The sequence below is a fragment of the Perca fluviatilis genome, chromosome 17, assembly GCF_010015445.1.
Source record: "Perca fluviatilis chromosome 17, GENO_Pfluv_1.0, whole genome shotgun sequence".
NCBI classification, from domain to species: Eukaryota; Metazoa; Chordata; class Actinopteri; order Perciformes; family Percidae; genus Perca; species Perca fluviatilis.
Window position 1 is genome coordinate 33,459,928 of NC_053128.1, and position 20,547 is coordinate 33,480,474.

General features: G+C 42.8%; 1 protein-coding gene across 2 annotated transcripts in view; it reads right to left on the minus strand.

Annotated features, from left to right (window-relative positions):
- The window catches only part of gfra2b (GDNF family receptor alpha 2b), a 118,511-nt gene that overhangs the window by 58,187 nt on the left and 39,777 nt on the right, over positions 1-20,547 (minus strand). For both annotated transcript variants that reach the window (XM_039780814.1, XM_039780815.1), the window contains exon 3: positions 7,514-7,591. In XM_039780814.1, coding sequence (XP_039636748.1) covers positions 7,514-7,591 — 78 coding nt within the window. The remainder of the gene's footprint in view (positions 1-7,513; positions 7,592-20,547) is intronic.

Sequence of the window (20,547 nt, forward strand, 5' to 3'; positions counted from 1 at the left end):
TACTGCTAAAAGATACTGCTAAAAGATGCTGCCTAAAAGATACTGCTAAAAGATACTGCTAAAAGATGCTGCCTAAAAGATACTGCTAAAAGATACTGCTAAAAGATACTGCCTAAAAGATACTGCTAAAAGATACTGCCTAAAAGATACTGCCTAAAAGATGCTGCCTAAAAGATACTGCTAAAAGATACTGCTAAAAGATGCTGCCTAAAAGATACTGCTAAAAGATGCTGCCTAAAAGATACTGCTAAAAGATACTGCTAAAAGATACTGCCTAAAAGATGCTGCCTAAAAGATACTGCTAAAAGATACTGCTAAAAGATACTGCTAAAAGATGCTGCCTAAAAGATACTGCTAAAAGATACTGCTAAAAGATGCTGCTAAAAGATACTGCTAAAAGATACTGCTAAAAGATACTGCTAAAAGATGCTGCCTAAAAGATACTGCTAAAAGATACTGCTAAAAGATGCTGCCTAAAAGATACTGCCTAAAAGATACCGCCTAAAAGATACTGCCTAAAAGATACCGCCTAAAAGATACTGCCTAAAAGATACCGCCTAAAAGATACTGCCTAAAAGATACCGCCTAAAAGATACTGCCTAAAAGATACTGCCTAAAAGATGCTGCCTAAAAGATACTGCTAAAAGATACTGCTAAAAGATGCTGCCTAAAAGATACTGCTAAAAGATGCTGCCTAAAAGATACTGCTAAAAGATACTGCTAAAAGATACTGCCTAAAAGATGCTGCCTAAAAGATACTGCTAAAAGATACTGCTAAAAGATACTGCTAAAAGACGCTGCCTAAAAGATACTGCTAAAAGATACTGCTAAAAGATGCTGCCTAAAAGATACTGCTAAAAGATACTGCTAAAAGATACTGCTAAAAGATACTGCTAAAAGATACTGCTAAAAGATGCTGCCTAAAAGATACTGCCTAAAAGATACCGCCTAAAAGATACCGCCTAAAAGATACCGCCTAAAAGATACCGCCTAAAAGATACCGCCTGAAAGATACGAACGTGGCGCATTCGCTTACCCCGTGCGAATGCACGACACAAAACTCAGATGTGTGGGGGTCATTTCTAAATTGCACGAGGTCCCCAGATGATACTAATCCCGTGCGAACAGAGCTTCAGACACAAAAACATAGGAAAATAGGGTCCAGGATGAAAAATACAGTAATTACCCTTTATTATCCATTTATTTATCGCAGGTAATATCGCGATGTTCATTAACATTATCGCATATTTTCCTCATATCGTGCAGCCCTTGTTGGCAACATGTGTATATATATATATATATATATATGTGTATATTATTTGCTAACACACATCAGGCATACCCTGATAACTTAAATATTCTCTCATGCTGTTACTTTCAAGTCTGCAAAACAGTTTAAAACTTCTTCTGGGGCTCACTTTGTCATGAACACACACACACACGCACACACACACAGACACACACACACACACACACACACACACACACACACCGTCATATTCACAAACACTCTGTCACGCCGAGCCTTTCCCTCCAATCGATTCGCGACACTCGTGTCTGAAACATACTTTAATGTTCCACTGCTCTTTCTTCTGCCACTGCTATTTAACACACTTCTGTATTATCCTCTTATCTCTCCCTCCCTCCCGCCTCTCCCTCTCACTTGTTTCCTTCGTTATCTGCTCGGAGCATTCGGCGGCCCCGTGTCGGCCGAATCTTCACATCATGCTTTTCAGATTCAGTCGACAGCTGATCTGAGAGACACGGACACACTGCAAACAGATCCAACCGCCTCAACTCTGCAGCAGAAACACTCGGGGCCCGCACTGGGTTGCTATTTCTCCTTATTGTGATGTCATTTCCTGGAGTATCTTCACATGCATTATATCCAATGTTGGGAGTAACGCGTTACAAAAGTAACGCAATTACAGTAATGTATTCCTTTTTGCTGTAACATAGTAATATAACGCATTACTAATTACATTTCGGTAATATTATACCTGTTACAATCTCAGTAACGCGAGTTACAACGCATTTTAACCCGACATTTAGTGCCGTTTGTTTTTTAAGAATTCACCAACACTGGGAGTATTATTTCCTGTTGCTGTATTCGATGGTTGAGATGACTGCAGAGATGGATACATTTGCGAGACGGACATTATTTTCAGGACTTGTTTACGCTGCGTTGAAGCGAGCTGTCCCGTCACTGTTCCCGTGGTCAGAGCCAGAACCAGAGACTAGGGTTGGGTATCGTTTGGATTTTTAACAATTCTGATGCCAAACTGGTACTTTTAAAACGATTCCGATTCCTAAACAGATTCTTGAAAAACTGAAAAATGACATCAAAGATGTAATATGTTTACTAGCGATCACGTGCAGTGAATGGTTAATATGCTTTTACGTCCATTTTGGTGAGCCCAGAGGGGAAAATATGGCATTTTAAAAGTAGCCTAGATTTACGGTAGCTAGCTAACGGCAGACTACAGAGAAAGTGTGATATTTTTTACGTCCGTTTCGGAGCGACAGAGGGAAAACATTTCAGTTGAAACATTAAGTGGAACTGAAATGAGGAACCGAAATATGCGTTTGAATCCGGTCCGATTCCTACCGGTTGCATAGGAACCAGTTTCCTAGTGGAACCGGGTTTCGGTACCCAACCCTACCAGAGACGGTAGGCTAGGGACATCTGTGTCCTGTCTGTACCGACAGCAATGTGCCCGAGCGACTGACAGATAACAACATGTCAGGAATTAATGTTTAGTCTTGCTACACATAATCTCATTACATTTATCAACGGTGGAAAGTAACTATAGCCTTCCGTATGCTGCTTCGGTTCAATTGTAAGGTGCTTTTAAGTGAGTATTTTCATTTAATCCTACTTATTAGGCTACTTCTAGTCCACCACAATTCAGAGCCAAGTAGGCTATTGTACGTTTTACTTCACTATTTATTGCATAGCTTTAGTTACTTTGCAGATTCTGATTAATAATACAACATAACATTAATAAATTATAATGTACATAGTGGATAAAGACTTTATTGATCCGGTGGTGAAATTCTCAAGCTAGCTGCCAAGTCATACTTCCGCTTTTATTTTGGTGAAAGTAACTCAAAAGTAACGCAGAAGTAGTGTAAAGCATTACAATTCAGAGACAGTAATATTGTAATATAACTAATTACTCTCAATTGACAGTAACTAGTAATCTATAATGTATTACATTTTGGAAGTAACTTGCCCAACACTGTTCATATCCCTAAAATCAGAACAACCTACGCTAAAAGGTTACTTAAGTCAATACACCAGAATAATTCATAAAAGTATTGACATTGTGTCATGAATTTAAAAAACTTACACAGGTCGGACATTTTTTATCAAATGTTACTAAATAAACACAAACAACAATATTCCGTAACACTCCAGAAGTTATGTGTTTTATGAGCAGAGTGTAAAGGTGATTTGCACCGAACGTCACGTAACTTGTTGACGTCACCACGAGCATAAAGACGTAATGATGCGAAAGACAGAAGCCTTAGCTTTCTGCTGCAATCAGAATCAACGCTCATATGCAGTTATGTTTTTTTATTTTAGATCGATTTAAACAGGAGCATGGAAACAACGATCTCCCACATTGTGGGGGAATGCCACGGCTAGTTATCAGCATTATTATTATTTTGCATCGGGTGTCACAAAACGTGATGACATCGTCACATAACGTGACAACATCATCACGAGCATATGACATGATGACGCAGCTTCTGCATCATCATGTCATAGCTTTCTGCAACAACAACAAAAAGAGAAGAATGACCACTCTAACTGTTATGGTTTTTATTTTAGATTGATTTATACAGGAGCTCCCTTCTCCGAGAGTTAGCACACACACAGAGATTGATGTTGGGTTTTTTCGGCGGTGCTGAAGGTCGCATATTGGAAATAATTGAGATGTTACACACTACCTGCACTCTCTGCTTGTGTGTGTGTGTGTGTGTAAGATCTGAAGAGAGAGCGAGAAAGGGGGGGGGGGTGGCAGAAAGTGCTTTTGAAGTTGCGTCGGTTGCAGCTCTCCTGCTTTGACCGTGTTTGTACTTGTGTTGTGTTAATCTGAGAGAGCAAAAGCCAATTTACAGAGCTGCAAGTCTATTTCACAGCTGTTTGACCACACACACACACACACAAACACACACAGACACACACACACACACACACACAGAGAAAGTGTTAATGACGATGTATTGCTCGGGGCTTCTGACATTTAAACACTCCTCAGAAACTCCTGTGTGTGTGTGTGTGTGTGTGTGTGTGTGTGTGTGTGTGTGTGTGTGTGTGTGTGTGTGTGTGTGTGTGTGTGTGTGAAGCGAACACAGAGTCAGAGTCAGAGAGTGTGTTGTGCGGCGGCTCTAATGTAGTATGACCAATCACAGGACTGCTGATGGATTGACGCAGAGAGAGAGAGAGTGAGAGAGAGAGAAATGGAAACATGTTTAGGTACATAAAGTCAAACACTGAAAGCAGATTGTGTAAATCAATTAGTGCTTTTTATATAGATTTAGGGCTGCCACAACCGAGTATTTGCACTGTTGATTGTGTGGATTATCTTCTGGATGAATGGATTAGTTGTTTCGTCTCTAAAATGTCAGAAAATAGTGAAAAATGTGGATCTGTGTTTCCCAAAGTTACATGTCTGCAGGGATTTAAAAACCGAGACAAAAACGTTGAAAAAATGCGACAAAAACTCAGAAAAAATTGTCTAAAAAAAACCTTGACCCCTTGTCCTAAAAATGGGACAAAAACGTTGAAAAATGTGTCCTTAAAAAAACTCGAAAGAAGCGCCAAAACAAAATTGTCCAAAAAAAACGTTGACAAAATTGAAAAAAGCACCAAAAACTTCAATAGTAGTATATGTAATGTATGTATGTATGTATGTATGTATATATATATATATATATATATATATACAGGGGTCAAGGTTTTTTTTAGACAATTTCTTCTGAGTTTTTGTCGCATTTTTTCAACGTTTTTGTCTCTGTTTTTAAATCCATGCAGACATGTAACATGTAACTTATATATATATATATACATAACACCCCTCTTACAGAGACAGTTGTCTAATGGACTTTAACTTCTGTTATGTTATGTTACAAAAAAGTGTGAAATAACTGAAAACATGTCTTATATTTTAGATTCCTCAAAGTAGCCACCCTTGGCTTTTTTATTAATAAGGGAAAAAATTCCACTAATTAACCCTGACAAAGCACACCTGTGAAGGTGAAACCATTTCAGGTGACTACCTCATGAAGCTCATTGAGAGAACACCAAGGGTTTGCAGAGTTATCAAAAAAAGCAAAGGGTGGCTACTTTGAAGAATCTAAAATATAAGACATGTTTTCAGTTATTTCACACTTTTTTGTTAAGTACATAATTCCATATGTGTTCATTCATAGTTTTGATGCCTTCAGTGAGAATCTACAATGTAAATAGTCATGAAAATAAAGAAACACATTGAATGAGAAGGTGTGTCCAAACTTTTGGCCTGTACTGTATATATATATATTTTGGCCCACATAAAGCCCAAGAAAAGTTAGAAAAGTTAGCTATTTAAGAAAAAGCACCAGAAAAGGCTGGATAAAGTGACAAAAACATTGAACAAAACTGAAAAAAGCTGTGAGAACCTATATTAATAATATAGATCAATATCTGCGAGGGGCCAGATTTGGCCCTCGGGCCTTGAGTTTGACACATGTTCAGTAGGGGGACCCTACTCGGTCTCTCTTTCAGCCAAGCGGTCCCTAAAAGACGTTGAAGAGAGAACTGTTTTTCTGCAACTCATGGATATACTGTATATGTATATAAACAGAGACGTGTACTGTATCTATTCTGTATCTATTCAGACACAGTTGTCCAATGGACTTTAACGTCTGAACGTGTCATCGGGGAAATCTCGGAGCCCTTCTGTACCGACTCAGAGGAAGTCGTCTCGGCGTCTCGATGCTCGTTAGTGCTCGCCACGATCATCCCCGTTTACATCCAGACGCAATTATGAAGTCATTAAGACCATAAAGTGGGAAAGACAGAGTTCAAGTAAACAGCGTGCTCATTATGCTAATGTGATGGACTTCTTAATCAGAGTAAACACAAACTGGGCATCGTGTGATCATGTTTTCCTCCGCAGACAGTTGAAATAATTCAAACTGTTTCTGTACACTGGGGGGCTGGTAGAGATGTGTTGTCTCAACAGCAACAGTAATTCAATTATCTGCAGAGACACGGACCCTACGCCGTAGCCTGACGCGCACCTCTCGAAAAACACGTCGCGGTGATGCAAGTCGCTCGGCTGTGGCTTGGTAGCATTGCATTCCTCCCCAAAAATAGCCCCACATCATCACATACCCTTCACCATACCTAGAGATTGGCATGGTTTTATTTCAGTTAGCCTCATAGCTAGTTTGATTTGCATTGAGAGATGATTTTATGGAAAGTACCCCATGTCAATCTCTAGGTATGGTGAAGGGTATGTGATGATGTGGGGCTATTTTAATTCCAAAGGCCAAGGGAACTTTATCAGGATGCATAGTATCGCATAGTAAATAAACATCTGTCTGCCTCTATGGGAATTTAACATAGGGGTGGACTGACTTTAGTTGCCAGCGGTTTAGACATTAATGGCTGTGTGTTGAGTTATTTTGAGGGGACAGCACATTTACACTGTTATACAAGCTGGACACTTAATACTTCACATTGTAGCAAAGTGTAATTTCTTCAGTGTTGTCCCATTAAAAGATATAATGAAATATTTACTAAAATGTGAGGGGTGTACTCACTTCTGTGATTGCGATTTTGTCCGTCTGTCTTTACCTCTGTCTGTCTGTCTGTCTGTGTCTGTCTCTCTGTCTGTCTGTCTATGTCTGTCTGTCTTTATCTGTCTGTGTCTGTCTGTCTATGTCTCTATGTCTGTCTTTTTCTCTGCTGGTTAAATGTCCCGCTGTGGATTCCTCTGTGGTTTGAACTCCTGTGTGTGTTAATGTTTGTATGTGTGCAATGTGAGGGGCGTACTCACTTTTGTGAGATACTGTATGCCCTGTACCAACCGCCCCCGCCCCACCAACCGGAAAATGTATTATCTCTCTGCCCTGCAAATAATGAGAAACACGTTGTAGCACATTTTCAATGAAAGGGCCGCTTCAGTTGGACACACACACACACACACACACACACACACACTTGTGTTTACAAAAACACACATTCATTCATTCACGCACCCACAGATGGAGCGAGCCACTCAGTTCATCTGAATCAATGGGGAACCGCCGCCGAGATCAGTATTCGTCTCGGTAAACACATCCCAGGGACGATCACTCACTCACTGATGCTGCAACCTTGATAAGTGTGTGTCAGTCTGCTCGAAAAACAACACACACACACACACACACACACACACACACACACACACACACACACACACACACACACACACACACACACACACACACACACACACACACGCTGGAGCGGTACCTGAGATGATGGAGGCATGTCGGAATTCCTCTGAGAAATGGATCAGCTCGTAGGGAGATGTCTCGTAAAACTCTTCCCCTGAAAAACAACAGAAAACAGAAATGTTTTCAGCTTGAGAAGCCACACACACACGTACACACACACACAGCAGCATGTCTGCGGCGAAGCCTGGTACACACCTGGCCATCTGGCTCTACCTGGAAACTACCTTCAAAGTCAAATTGTCCGTGCTGTCGTGTAGAAAAGCTTACAGCAGGGACTGGAGGAAAGCTGCTGGAGCGAGAAGGCGCGGCTGAATCTTATATTTCATTTAACAGGAAATGCAGACGGAGAGACGGGAGGCGCAGAAAGAAAACGGCCTGAGGTGAAAGGCACAGGTGCATGCAGGTGTTTAAAAAACAAAAAACAAGAAGTTAGTTGTTGTGCTGCTGATGTGGCCGCTTAACAACACGGTCAGCAAACTCAAATATTACCCAGTAAAGTACTCATTCTCAGAGCCATAAATCAGTCACATGGTATACATTTTTTGGGGGTGCTTTAACGTCACAAGTTCGGTTCATTTGGTCATTTCAAACAAGAGCAAAAAATGAAACATTGTAACATTTTTTCAGCCGTTTTGTTTCCTTTTCACACGCCGCTGTTTGCTCTGCTCCGAATCGGTCGACGAGTTGGTGAAATGAAGCAAAATGCAGCAACACAATCCATGCGACAACATCAGCTGAATCCTCTGAAAACGTCTCTTTCTAAGATTTTTTTTTCACTGAAAATTAGGCCCTATGTTGAGGATAGGGCTGAAATTGAAGGGAAATGTAGGAACACAAGACCTAATTTTGAAAATGTCCTAGAAATGTGGGAACATAGGGCTGTGGGAACATAGGGCTGTGGGAACATAGGGCTGTGGGAACATAGGGCTGTGGGAACATAGGGCTGTGGGAACATAGGCCTGAGCACCTGTAATTGAGCAGAAGTCTAAAGAAGACTCCAGAAAACAGTAACTGTGGCATTGAAACATGAGCTTAGCATCGCCCCAACAGCAGCTTGTTTTTCTCTTTACCTTGAACAGCAAATGGACGGAGGATTAGGACAGATTGTCTCTCACTTTATCCTTTAGGTAAATACTCAGCAGAGAGTTGCTTATTCACGCTGCTTTCAGAGGCAGCGGGACATTTCCTGTTGGCATCTCGGAGAAACACATTTCCAAACTCAATGAAACAACTTGTGTTCATTCGCGGCGTTGTCTTTAATCTTTGCACCACACATTAGCATGCCAGACAACTCCACTGCTGATTTACTACAGTCCTCTTTCCAACACTGACCTAAATTTCTCTGCAATCGTTTGCCACCCGTGAGCATTTGTCTGGCATTAAGCAGCGCCGCGGCCTCCCCCTGCTGCACTGGCTCGGCTCCCACCGGTAGTTACACAGCGGAGATCATCGCGTTCACTCTTACTCTGTGAAATAATACTTCAGAAGACACAAACAAGGCAGCTACACACACACACACACACAGATTCAAGATGCAAGATCCATGATTACTTTTTGGATGTGAAGGCTGCCACATAAAGAAATGGACAATTAATACAGACAGTGGGAAACGCAAACTGCAACGCAGTCGCTCATTTATGTCCTGATCATAGAAAGAAAATGGATAGAAAAGCCATTTCCATTCAAATCAACATGGCAGAATGGTCAGAACAGCAGCCATTTTTATGTATACCATTGCCATGTCGGCTAATAAGCCGAATTCCGGAAAAGAAAAGATCCATCCATCCATCTTCGTCCGCTTATCCGGTGTCGGGTCGCGGGGGGAGCAGCTCCAGCAGGGGACCCCAAACTTCCCTTTCCTGAGCAACATTAACCTGCTCCGACTGGGGGATCCAGAGGCGTTCCCAGGCCAGGTTGGAGATATAATCCCTCCACCTAGTCCTGGGTCTTCCCCGAGGCCTCCTCCCAGCTGGACGTGCCTGGAACACCTCCCTAGGGAGGCGCCCAGGGGGCTTCCTTACCAGATGCCCGAACCACCTCAACTGGCTCCTTTCGACACGAAGGAGCAGCGGCTCTACTCCGAGCTCCTCACGGATGACTGAGCTTCTCACCCTATCTCTAAGGGAGACGCCAGCCACCCTTAGACCCGGTCATACGCCTTTTCCAGATCCACAAAACACATGTAGACCGGTTGGGCATACTCCCAGGCTCCCTCCAGGATCCTTGCAAGAGTAAAGAGCTGGTCCGTTGTTCCACGACCAAGACGGAATCCGCATTGTTCCTCTTCAACCCGAGGTTCGACTGTCGGCCGAACCCTCCTTTCCAGCACCTTGGAGTAGACTTTACCAGGGAGGCTGAGAAGTATGATACCCTGTAATTGGCACACACCCTCTGGTCCCCTTTTTTAAAAAGGGGAACCACCACCCCGGTCTGCCACTCCTTTGGCACTGTCCCAGACTTCCATGCAATGTTGAAGAGGCGTGTCAACCAGGACAGCCCCTCCACACCCAGAGCCTTGAGCATTTCTGGACGGATCTCATCAATCCCAGGGGCTTTGCCACTGTGGAGTTGTTTGACTACATCAGTGACTTCCGCCTGGGAAATTGACAACGATCCTCCATCATCCTCCAGCACTGCCTCTAACATAGAGGGCGTATTAGTTGGATTCAGAAGTTCCTCAAAGTGCTCCTTCCACCGCCCTATTACCTCCTCAGTTGAGGTCAACAGTGTCCCATCCTTACTGTACTTGGATGGTTCCCCGCTTCCCCCTCCTGAGGTGGCGAACAGTTTTCCAGAAGCACCTTGGTGCCGACCGAAAGTCCTTCTCCATGTCTTCTCCAAACTTCTCCCACACCCGCTGCTTTGCCTCTTTCACGGCAGAGGCTGCAGCCCTTCGGGCCCTTCGGTACCCTGCAACTGCCACCGGAGTCCTCTGGGATAACATATCCCGGAAGGACTACTTCTTCAGAAGGAAAAAATGAAAGAAAAGATGAAAGCTAAAATTTAACAAAGTTTAGTATTTTTTAACAAAAATGGAAAACTGTTAAACCTGTCGAAAAAGTACTTGGTGTCAGATTTGAAAATAGAAGAAACAGATGTACTGGAACTTATGATCAGGTTGTTTTAACTGTCAAATTTGCCTATGTCCTAATTCTAGAAACACTGCAGTCTATTCTCAGAAATCCAAACTTTGCAGATATGTCTGATAACATCTAGCCACATTCTCAAATATGGTGTGTATATTGAGATTTACAATATGGGTTGTATATGAAGAGACATCCCCTTTTTTCTAATGAAAATTTTGCACTGCAAATTCAATTATTTTATGATGATTTTGAGACTGTGAATCCACTGGGATCCAAAAAGGTGTACATAAATTAGGGGTTGTATATTTTACATTAAGAAATTTCCCACCAAAATTAAATTTGTCTTTAGTCAATATACATTTGTGTGCACTTTTTCATGCACAGGACATTAAAACCTATGGGTTTGACACCATACTTGAGCCAATCGTCAGTAACCTGAAGGTGCTTGAAACTGATGGGATTACAGCTCCCATGTTCAAAAGTCCTCTTCGCGATAGCATTGTGCAAGTCACAGGTGATAATCTTGGTATACATGGACTGTTTGGTTTTGTGGAATCATTCAGTGCTCGGAACTGCTGTCGTTTTTGAATCATAGAGAAAGGTGATTTTCAAACTGTGTTCTGTGAAGATGAAGACAGTGTGATATTACGAACAAAAGATATGCACGCAGAACATTGCTCTACTATACAGATACATCCACAACTACCTCATGTATATGGTGTGAAGCGTTCATGTCTGTTGAACACACTGCAGTTTTTCAACACAGCTAATAATTTCTCAGTTGATATCATGCATGACATTTTAGAAGGAGTTGCACAGTTTGAGGTCAAACTTCTGTTGGAGTATGTACAGCAGAACTTTTGAACTGCTAAAGAACTGGCTGGTAGAATAGTGTCATTTAAATATGGCCACACTGAGAGGCGAAATCATCGTCCTGCAGTTAAGTTATTTGATGGAAGTAATGATTTGGGCCTGAATGCTATACAGTCCTGGTGTTTGTTGCGCAACATGCCATTGATATTTGGTGATCTAGTTCAGAGAGATGATGAGTACTGGCATCTTTTGTTGTTGCTTCCGCAGATAGTTAATATTGTGTTTTCCCCAGTTATAACTGATGGTATGACTATTTTTCTTAAACACATTATCGTTGAGCATCATCAGCTTTTTAAGCGTTTGTTTCCTGCTAGAAATCTCTTGCCTAAGCATCATTTCATGATACATTATCCTAAATGTATAAGGAATATTGGACCAATTCTGCACATGTGGTCTATGCGCAACGAAGCAAAGCACAACTTTTTTAAGACCCAAGTGAAAAGTTTAAAAAATATCGCAAAGACATTGGCCAAAAAGCACCAAAGATGCATGGCCTTGTATTGGGAATCTTTTAGTCAGTGCAGATTAACTGTTGGTCCAGGAAAAATGTCACAACTTCAAGAATTGAAACAGAGTCCTGAGCTTGCTGCCAAATTAAACACTGCAATGTCCACCAATGTTCTGACTGTGAAGTGGTTAAAAAACACTATGGCACTGAATATCGTCCTGGCTTAATGGTATGTGTTGAGGTAGCTGAAGAGATGCCAGTATTTTGTAAGATCAGGACTATTATTGTAAAATATGTTATACTTGCTGGTTCTGATGTAGACACCATTTGTTTTGATGAACATTACAATGCATTTAGAATTATGTTAAAGCCCCTGCAGGCAATTAAGGTGCTCAATGTTCAAGATTTGCTCTACTTTAAACCACTTGATATTCAAATGGCATATGGACCAACAGATGCCTCCCTTTTTATAGTTTCATATTGCCATCTAATGCAGCCTTGACCAGTGTTTGTGAAAGTTTTTCACATGGACCTGAACTTTTAAGGGCAAATTGTTAACAATGTTATTTATATTCTGTATGAACATTTCCTTGTCTGTTAAATTGTTTTTATGTTCATGTTTAATAAATAATTGTTAAGACATGGATAGAATGGTCTTTTTTTTAAACCTCTACAAACATTTTAGGTTTTACTTGTAAGTGTCAGCAAGACAGTAAAGTAGAAAATTGCAAAAGACTAAATTGGTTTTATTTTGAAAGTCCAGGAGTTAGGTAAGAATAACACTACACAATAAGTGAAGAGTAAACAGCTTTTAACACTAGCACTAACACTGTGTCTGGAGTAAATGCTTAATTAACACTTGTGTAAAGTGTTAATAAAACAAGTGTTAAGTAGGTTTAACACTTGTGGAGAGTAAAGTTGAAGAGTTAATTCTGATTGACACTTAAAAACTGTTAGTGTAAAATGTAAATAACACTATGGGTGTTGTTTCCATCTTAGTGTAAAACTTAATTAACTATTTTCAGTGTTAAATATTTTGGTATAATGTTATATATATTAACTCTTACCGGAGTTAAATTAACTCTGAAAATTCAACACCAGTGTGTTACTTTAACTCTGTGTAGATAGGGACCATATGTTTTCCGACCCAGTGTTAAAATGTACTCTTTAAGTGTTAAATCAACACTGCTGAATTTAATGTGTAGCTTGCCAGCCCTTGGCAATGAGCAAAAAGGTCTGTTTTTCTTTGGTCCTGTTTTTAGCGGATGACTCATAATCCAACGTGATATCATGACTTTGCGTAAACATACACGCCCACTTTCTTAATCCAAGTGGCTTGCTATTACGCGCATTTGGAGCTATCCGCGTGTACAGTATGTCTACGCTGTATACAGCGGACGTAAACATACACGCCACTTTCTACATCTACAAGTGGTGTGTTATCGCGTAAACATACACGCCACTTTCTAAAGCCAAGTGGCGTGTCGTCTGCATGCATTTTGAGCACCGTATACAGCGGATGGGTTGGGAACTTGACTGTTCTGTTCGTTTGGGGTTTTGAGACATTTGAGGTCGGGAAGTTGGGTCTGGACTTGATCCCTTGTGGAGCAACTATGCTCCAACCAGAGCTGTTCGGACCAATCAAATTGTCAGGGCGGGCTTTATACGATGATGGACAGATGATCAACGGGAAGGTAATCAACCACGTCACCAAGGAGCACTTGGGTTGATTGTGTCTGGGCTGCCACTGGAGAATTGAGATGTGTAGATTCCGCCATGGCGTCTGTTGTAGAAGATATCGACAGCACAGTCATTTTAAAAGAGGAACAGACAACCGCGATCAAGGCATCTGTCGATCGGAAAGAGGTTTTTGCCGTACTTCTGACGGGATTCGCCAAAAGTGTAATATATCAGCTGGCCCCGATGGTCACTAAGAAGATGGGGCGCTCTGATTGGTTGTAGGTCTATCCATTTAAGTGCAGAGGCATTTTCTTTCCCTGTTCGGTTGAAACACGCCCCATAATCACAGCCCAATGGCGCAGCATCAGACTCATATTCTGACTAGAATCTGAGTATGACCACGTCAGGCTATCATTTATCCTGGAAGAGAGATGTTTTTTGGTGCGAAGGAAAATGACTCATTTATTGACATGTGAATTGTGGGGATTGTCTGGGCATGGGGGTTGTATAATACATTGTATGGAACTGCAATTACTTGTGTTTGTGTCTGCTGAATCCTTTGGAGTTATTCTGGTTGTTAGCAGGTGAATAAGTCAGGGTTGTATTAAACACATTCTCTTTCTACCAGTCTGAAAGAAGACATGTTAGGCAAGCAAAATAGCCCAAAAATTCAAAATTGAAAAAAGGTTGTTCCCTGTCGCATCTCTTCTTAACTAACCTATTTAATATCCACCAGTCACAGCTGCCATGTTTTCACGATCTCTCCATGCGTTGCAGCTCAGACACAAAGAAAAAGGAAAAGTAGTCGAGAGGATGGATTTCTCATCAGCAACCTCTCTAAATAACTGCTGGATACGAGTGCAGACTATCTGTGTCTATTTTGGGCAGGCGGGGTAATATCCGTAGATTGGTGCTGAGGGTAGATGAAAGGAATACTAAAAGAAAAAGGCGGAGGTATTGGCAAAAGTACTGCTCTGTGTCTGCAATTACCGGCAGCAGATAGATTCGGAGGAGAAGCTTTCTGCCTTCTGTCCTGGGAGTCACAAATCTGCATTTCATGATGTATGTTCAGTCAGTGCTCAAACAAACAAACAAACTTTATTCCTAATAGTCACATAGACACAATACAATGTAGTGACATTTTAGTCCTGCATTCTTAACCCGTCCTGGCATATTAGGAGCAGTGGGCAGCTATTTATACACAACAATCCGGGGGATTCAGTGTCTTGCCCAGGGACACTTTGACATGTGGCCGGAAGCGCCAGGGATTGAACCGCCAACCTTCTTGTTATGGGGCAACCGCTCTGCCTCTGAGTCACAAACAGCCCACCAAACAAGAATTACTTTGACTTTTCATGCAGAGATGTGGAAAGTAAAGGTGCAGAGAGGTTTGGGGTAAAGGTGCAGAAAGGTCTGTGTGTGTGTGTGTGTGTGTGTGTGTGTGTGTGTGTGTGTGTGTGTGTGTGTGTGTGTGTGTGTGTGTGTGTGTGTGTGTGTGTGTGTGTGTGTGTGGGCTTGTTTAACTATATTGATAAGGTCCAAAAACCGGGAGTCCAGTATACTTGTGGGGTCCGGACAGCTTTGTGGTGCCAAAGTGCTGGACCCCACAAGTTTAAAGGGCTGTTTGAGGGTTAAGACTTGGTTTTAGGATTAGTGATAGAATTAGGTTATGGTTAGGGTGAGGGTAAGGGTTAAGGTTAGATATTTAGTTGTGATGGTTAAGGTTAGGGTAAGGACATTGTCATGTGTGTTCTTGACTTAAAACATTAAGTCAAGAACACACATGACAATAAAAATGATTTAGGAAATTTTTATTGACTTAATTGCATTTCAGTTAATAAATTCTGAATTAAATTTTGGCGGTATGGCTCTGTTCAGGAAGTCCTCTGACCTTTCATGAGCACCATGAAATAGCAGAGAGTCAGAGGACAGCAGCAGCGTTCCCTAATGCTGCATTAGGGAACGCTCACACAGTTTAGGACTGTATGAGCTGAACTATTCCCCCACATGAACAGAGCAGCAACGATGACATAGAAGCAAATGCCACGTTATACACGACAAGGAGGAGCTGGGGAGGTGGTGGGCGGCAGAGAAGCGAGCAGCAAGCAGGAAGGAGCAAACTGAATGTGTTTTAAATAGGGCGCCCTGTTTGAGTGTAGCCATTAAGCAGCGAGGGGCGTTGACCAGCTGATGCGCTAATCCAGATCAGCTGATGCAGCTCAGCTGGAGCAGATCAGCTGATGAGATCGTGTTGTTGGCCAATAGCGTTAGCAGCGACTTGACTACCTGGCCTGCCAGAACTGACGCTGACGCTCAATTTGTGATGGTTAAGGTTAGGGTAAAGGGCTAGGGAATGCATTATGTCAATGACGGATCCCCACAAAGATAGTGTCACAAACCTGTGAGTGTGTGTGTGTGTGTGTGTGTGTGTGTGTGTGTGTGTGTGTGTGTGTGTGTGTGTGTGTGTACTGTACAGTAGCTCTCCTTTACATACAACACAGGCCATATGTGCTAATGTAATACACCCTCGAGACTCTGCATGAATCTCTTCGTAGGTGCAGATAGGTTTTTGGTAAAGGTGCAGAGAGGTCTGTTGTAAAGGTGCAGAGAGGTTTTTTGTAAAGGTGCAGAGAGGTTCTTCGTAAAGGTGCAGAGAGGTTTGGGGTAAAGGTGCAGAGAGGTTTGGGGTAAAGGTGCAGAGAGGTTTGGGGTAAAGGGTGCAGAAAGGTTTGGGGTAAAAAGTGCAGAGAGGTCTGGGGTAAAGGTGCAGAGAGGTCTGGGGTAAAGGTGCAGAGAGGTCTGGGGTAAAGGGCAGAGAGGTTTGGGGTAAAGGTGCAGAGGTTTGGGGTAAAGGTGCAGAGGTTTGGGGTAAAGGTGCAGAGAGGTCTGGGGTAAAGGTGCAGAGAGGTCTGGGGTAAAGGTGCAGAGGTTTGGGGTAAAGGTGCAGAGGTTTGGGGTAAAGGTGCAGAGGTTTGGGGTAAAGGTGCAGAGGTTTGGGGTAAAGGTGCAGAGAGGTCTGGGGTAAAGGTGCAGAGAGGTCTGGGGTAAAGGTGCAGAGAGGTTTTTGGTAAAGAAGGTTTTTTGTAAAGGTGCAGAGAGGTCTGGGGTAAAGGTGCAGAGAGGTCTGGGGTAAAGGTGCAGAGAGGTTTGGGGTAAAGGTGCAGAGAGGTCTGGGGTAAAGGTGCAGAGAGGTCTGGGGTAAAGGTGCAGAGAGGTATGGGGTAAAGGTGCAGAGAGGTTTGGGGTAAAGGTGCAGAGAGGTCTGGGGTAAAGGTGCAGAGAGGTCTGGGGTAAAGGTGCAGAGAGGTCTGGGGTAAAAGTGCAGAGAGGTTTGGGGTAAAGGTGCAAAGAGGTCTGGGGTAAAGGTGCAGAGAGGTCTGGGGTAAAGGTGCAGAGAGGTCTGGGGTAAAAGTGCAGAGAGGTTTGGGGTAAAGGTGCAAAGAGGTCTGGGGTAAAGGTGCAGAGAGGTCTGGGGTAAAGGTGCAGAGAGGTCTGGGGTAAAGGTGCAGAGAGGTCTGGGGTAAAGGTGCAGAGAGGTATGGGGTAAAGGTGCAGAGAGGTCTGGGGTAAAGGTGCAGAGAGGTCTGGGGTAAAGGTGCAGAGAGGTCTGGGGTAAAGGTGCAGAGAGGTCTGGGGTAAAGGTGCAGAGAGGTCTGGGGTAAAGGTGCAGAGAGGTCTGGGGTAAAGGTGCAGAGAGGTCTGGGGTAAAGGTGCAGAGAGGTTTGGGGTAAAGGTGCAGAGAGGTCTGGGGTAAAGGTGCAGAGAGGTTTGGGGTAAAGGTGCAGAGAGGTCTGGTGTTTAAAAGTTGCCACTGGACTTCAAAAACCAGATTATTATCCAGATTATTTATGGATTAGAATATTTAGTAACTGCTAAAAGTTACTTTCAGCCACAACACTGGTTATGGTTAATGGTTTCACAGATGCACAGCAACTTAAAAAACTCCCAGAGAAGACTTCCTAAATTACTATGTTCATTTTTGTCAAGTGGAATAAAAACTGTATTCCCATTCACCTCCACTGTATTAGCGCTGTGAAGATGGATGTGTAATGAATAAAGATCAGATTTAAAGAGCAGGAGCATTACACTGACTTTGAGCAGCGTCTCCGTCACGGAGCAGTGACATCACTCTGGAGTATGTACTCATCGAAATTTGCTGCTCAGCCGCTCGGTTAATTACGCTCACCGTTTCCCCTGAAGGTTAATTGTCAGAGACATGTTCCTGAGTGTGTGTGTGTGTGTGTGTGTGTGTGTGTGTGTGTGTGTGTGTGTGTGTGTGTGTGTGTGTGTGTGTGTGTGTGTGTTTGTGTCGATAATAAACAGTGCAGATGTTTATGTATAAAGCAATAACAGGGATTCTAACAGGAGGAATGGACACACTCTGCTCACTCACTCACACACACACACACACGCACTAATGGAAATGTGAAGAACATTATGATTGACTGACTTCATACTTTATCTTTATTTTCTTATCATGCATTTCCATGCATTTGTAGTTCATTTCAACGTTTTTACAGACATTTTTCACGATATTGTTAACGACTTGTTTTTTTGTCGTTTTATTTTTTTTAATGTTTTAGACACTTTTTTTCATTGTTTCTGTTGTTTCTGTTTTTTTACGATTTTGCCGTTTGAAAAAAAAATGTTCTCTGTTTGCCGAATGCTTGTTGTTGTTTCTGACATTTTGTTTTTCCACTTCTCGGAGGATTTTTTTCAACATTTGTGTGTGTGTGAGACTGTGCGTGTGCGCGTGCATGTGTGTGTCTGTGACAGGACCGGCTGACAGAGGGATGAGTCTTTACTGCACTGCGTCTTCTCTATCTGCATACGTGCACTTCACCTGCTTGCATGTAAAAGTGTGTGTGTGTGTGTGTGTGTGTGTGTGTGTGTGTGTGTGTGTGTGTGTGTGTGTGTGTGTGTGTGTGTGTGTGTGTGTGAAAAAAGCTGAATTTGAGGAATCTCATAGTGCTTAGTTGCACTCCTCTCAGCTTTCACTGCCCCCTTTTAAATTATTACTGACGGAGGAGAGGAGAGCCAGTCCTCCCTCTCCAACAGTCTGCAGTGGAAGTCCGCTGTAACTACCGATTATTTTCTGGATGAATGGTCTGATCCCGGCTGTTGTCCAATCAAATTAGGACAAATGAAGTACTACTCACAGCTGTTGCTCTGGTAGCAGTGTGGATTTAGAGACACAGGGTACATACAGATTGCACTGGGGGGGTTGGGAAGGTAATTAAAGATTGCATACTTTATATAGTTTGACATTTAAACGACAATATTGTCGAGAAAAGTCCTGCTTGTGTTTGAGGTTTATCTGCGGCCTCTCTTTCTCCTCTGCTGTCTGTCTTTATTCTTTACTCCTGACTATATTTAGTCAGGAGTTCATTGTTGGTGATAATTGAGTGTTGAAGCTGTTTGACGCTTTTCAACGGGAGACGTTTGGGTACCGGGAGCAACGTATCCGACGCCACAGAGGCTAAACCCGCCATTATCTTGGCAAGTGTGAGTGCATGGGTGTGTGCGTGCGTGCTGGGGGCTGAGAGAGAGAACGAAATATTTGTTTTTCTTTATCCTTAATAAGTGCACACTCAACATGACACCACATAACACACACACACACACACACACCCTCAGCTGAGCCAAAGAAGAAACTAAGAATCATTTCAGCCCTAATCACTGTAATTAGTGTGTGTGTGTCTGTGTGTGTGTGTGTGTGTGTGTCTGTGTGTGTGTGTCTCTTTACTGTGTCTCAGTAGCCCTACTTTACATAAAACACTGGACATATGTAAATGCATTTTTTTAAATTGAAAAACGTAACACTTTCTTGAGGAAGGACGCGTCATCCCCCGCCAAATACAAGCATCCAAGTCTTCCACAAAGTGAGAGAAAACACTGAATATGCATGCTCTGCCTCTGTGTGTGTGCGAGTGTGTGTGTGTGTGTGTGTGTGTGTGTGTGCGCACGTGTGTGTGTGCGTGTGCATGCGTGCGTGTGTGTGTGTGTGAATGAGATGAGTAAACAGAAACGGCGGCGTTTCTCTGCGGAGCAATACTAATCAGCCTCCAGCTCGCTCATTAGCCTGCATGCTAAACACATCAGTCATTAGTCGGTCTCGTAAATTAGCCATTCATTTGACTGCGTGCTAAACACCGACGTCAATGTTAAATGTGTAATTTAGCCGGCTGAACCCTGAGCCCCTCTGTAATTAGCCGCTCGCTCGGGTTACTTATGGACAGAATACTTAGAGCCTGAAACATTAGCACGCATGCTAAATAGCTCCAGTCAATACTAAGTGCCCTGATCTATTAACGCTGAAGGATTTGGCAATCTAGTCCAAGCAATTACTTAAACACTGGCTGGCCATTGTGTGCCTGAACCACGGTTTATAAATGTGCACTTTCAGCAGCTCAAAGCTGGGGGAGGACGAGCTGAGAGACATCTATTGTTTGTGTCGTTTTACACTCTTTTTCTGCAGGAAAATGACTAATTTAGGTAACCTCAGATCAAGAGCAGAGAGCTGAAAAACCCCTCAGCCTTGCTGGAGGCAATTCCCATGTTTTCTGGAGCTGTTGTAAGATAAAAACCAGTAGTCTTGCATTGCCAGACCTTCCTCCACAGCGCTGCGGAGGAAGGTCTGGCTAGTCCACACAGCATTCCTGGATGGGAGCAAAACGTGCTCTGGTTTATTGGCATTTCTTTAAACCAATCACAATCGTCTTGGGCGGCGCTAAGCTCCGGACAGAGCCACGGTGCCTCTGCTAAATAGTCTCAGAAAGGAACTAGTTTTCGTGGAACATGTGGACGTTCAAAAGTAGTTTTAGTCGAGCAACAGAAAACTCAGATTGGACAGATAGTCTAGCCAGCTGTCTGGATTTACCCTGCAGAGATCTGAGGAGCAGGTAACCATAGTCCTCAGAAATCCACCGGAGGTTAGAACGCCAACTAAGAGGAAGAGGAAGG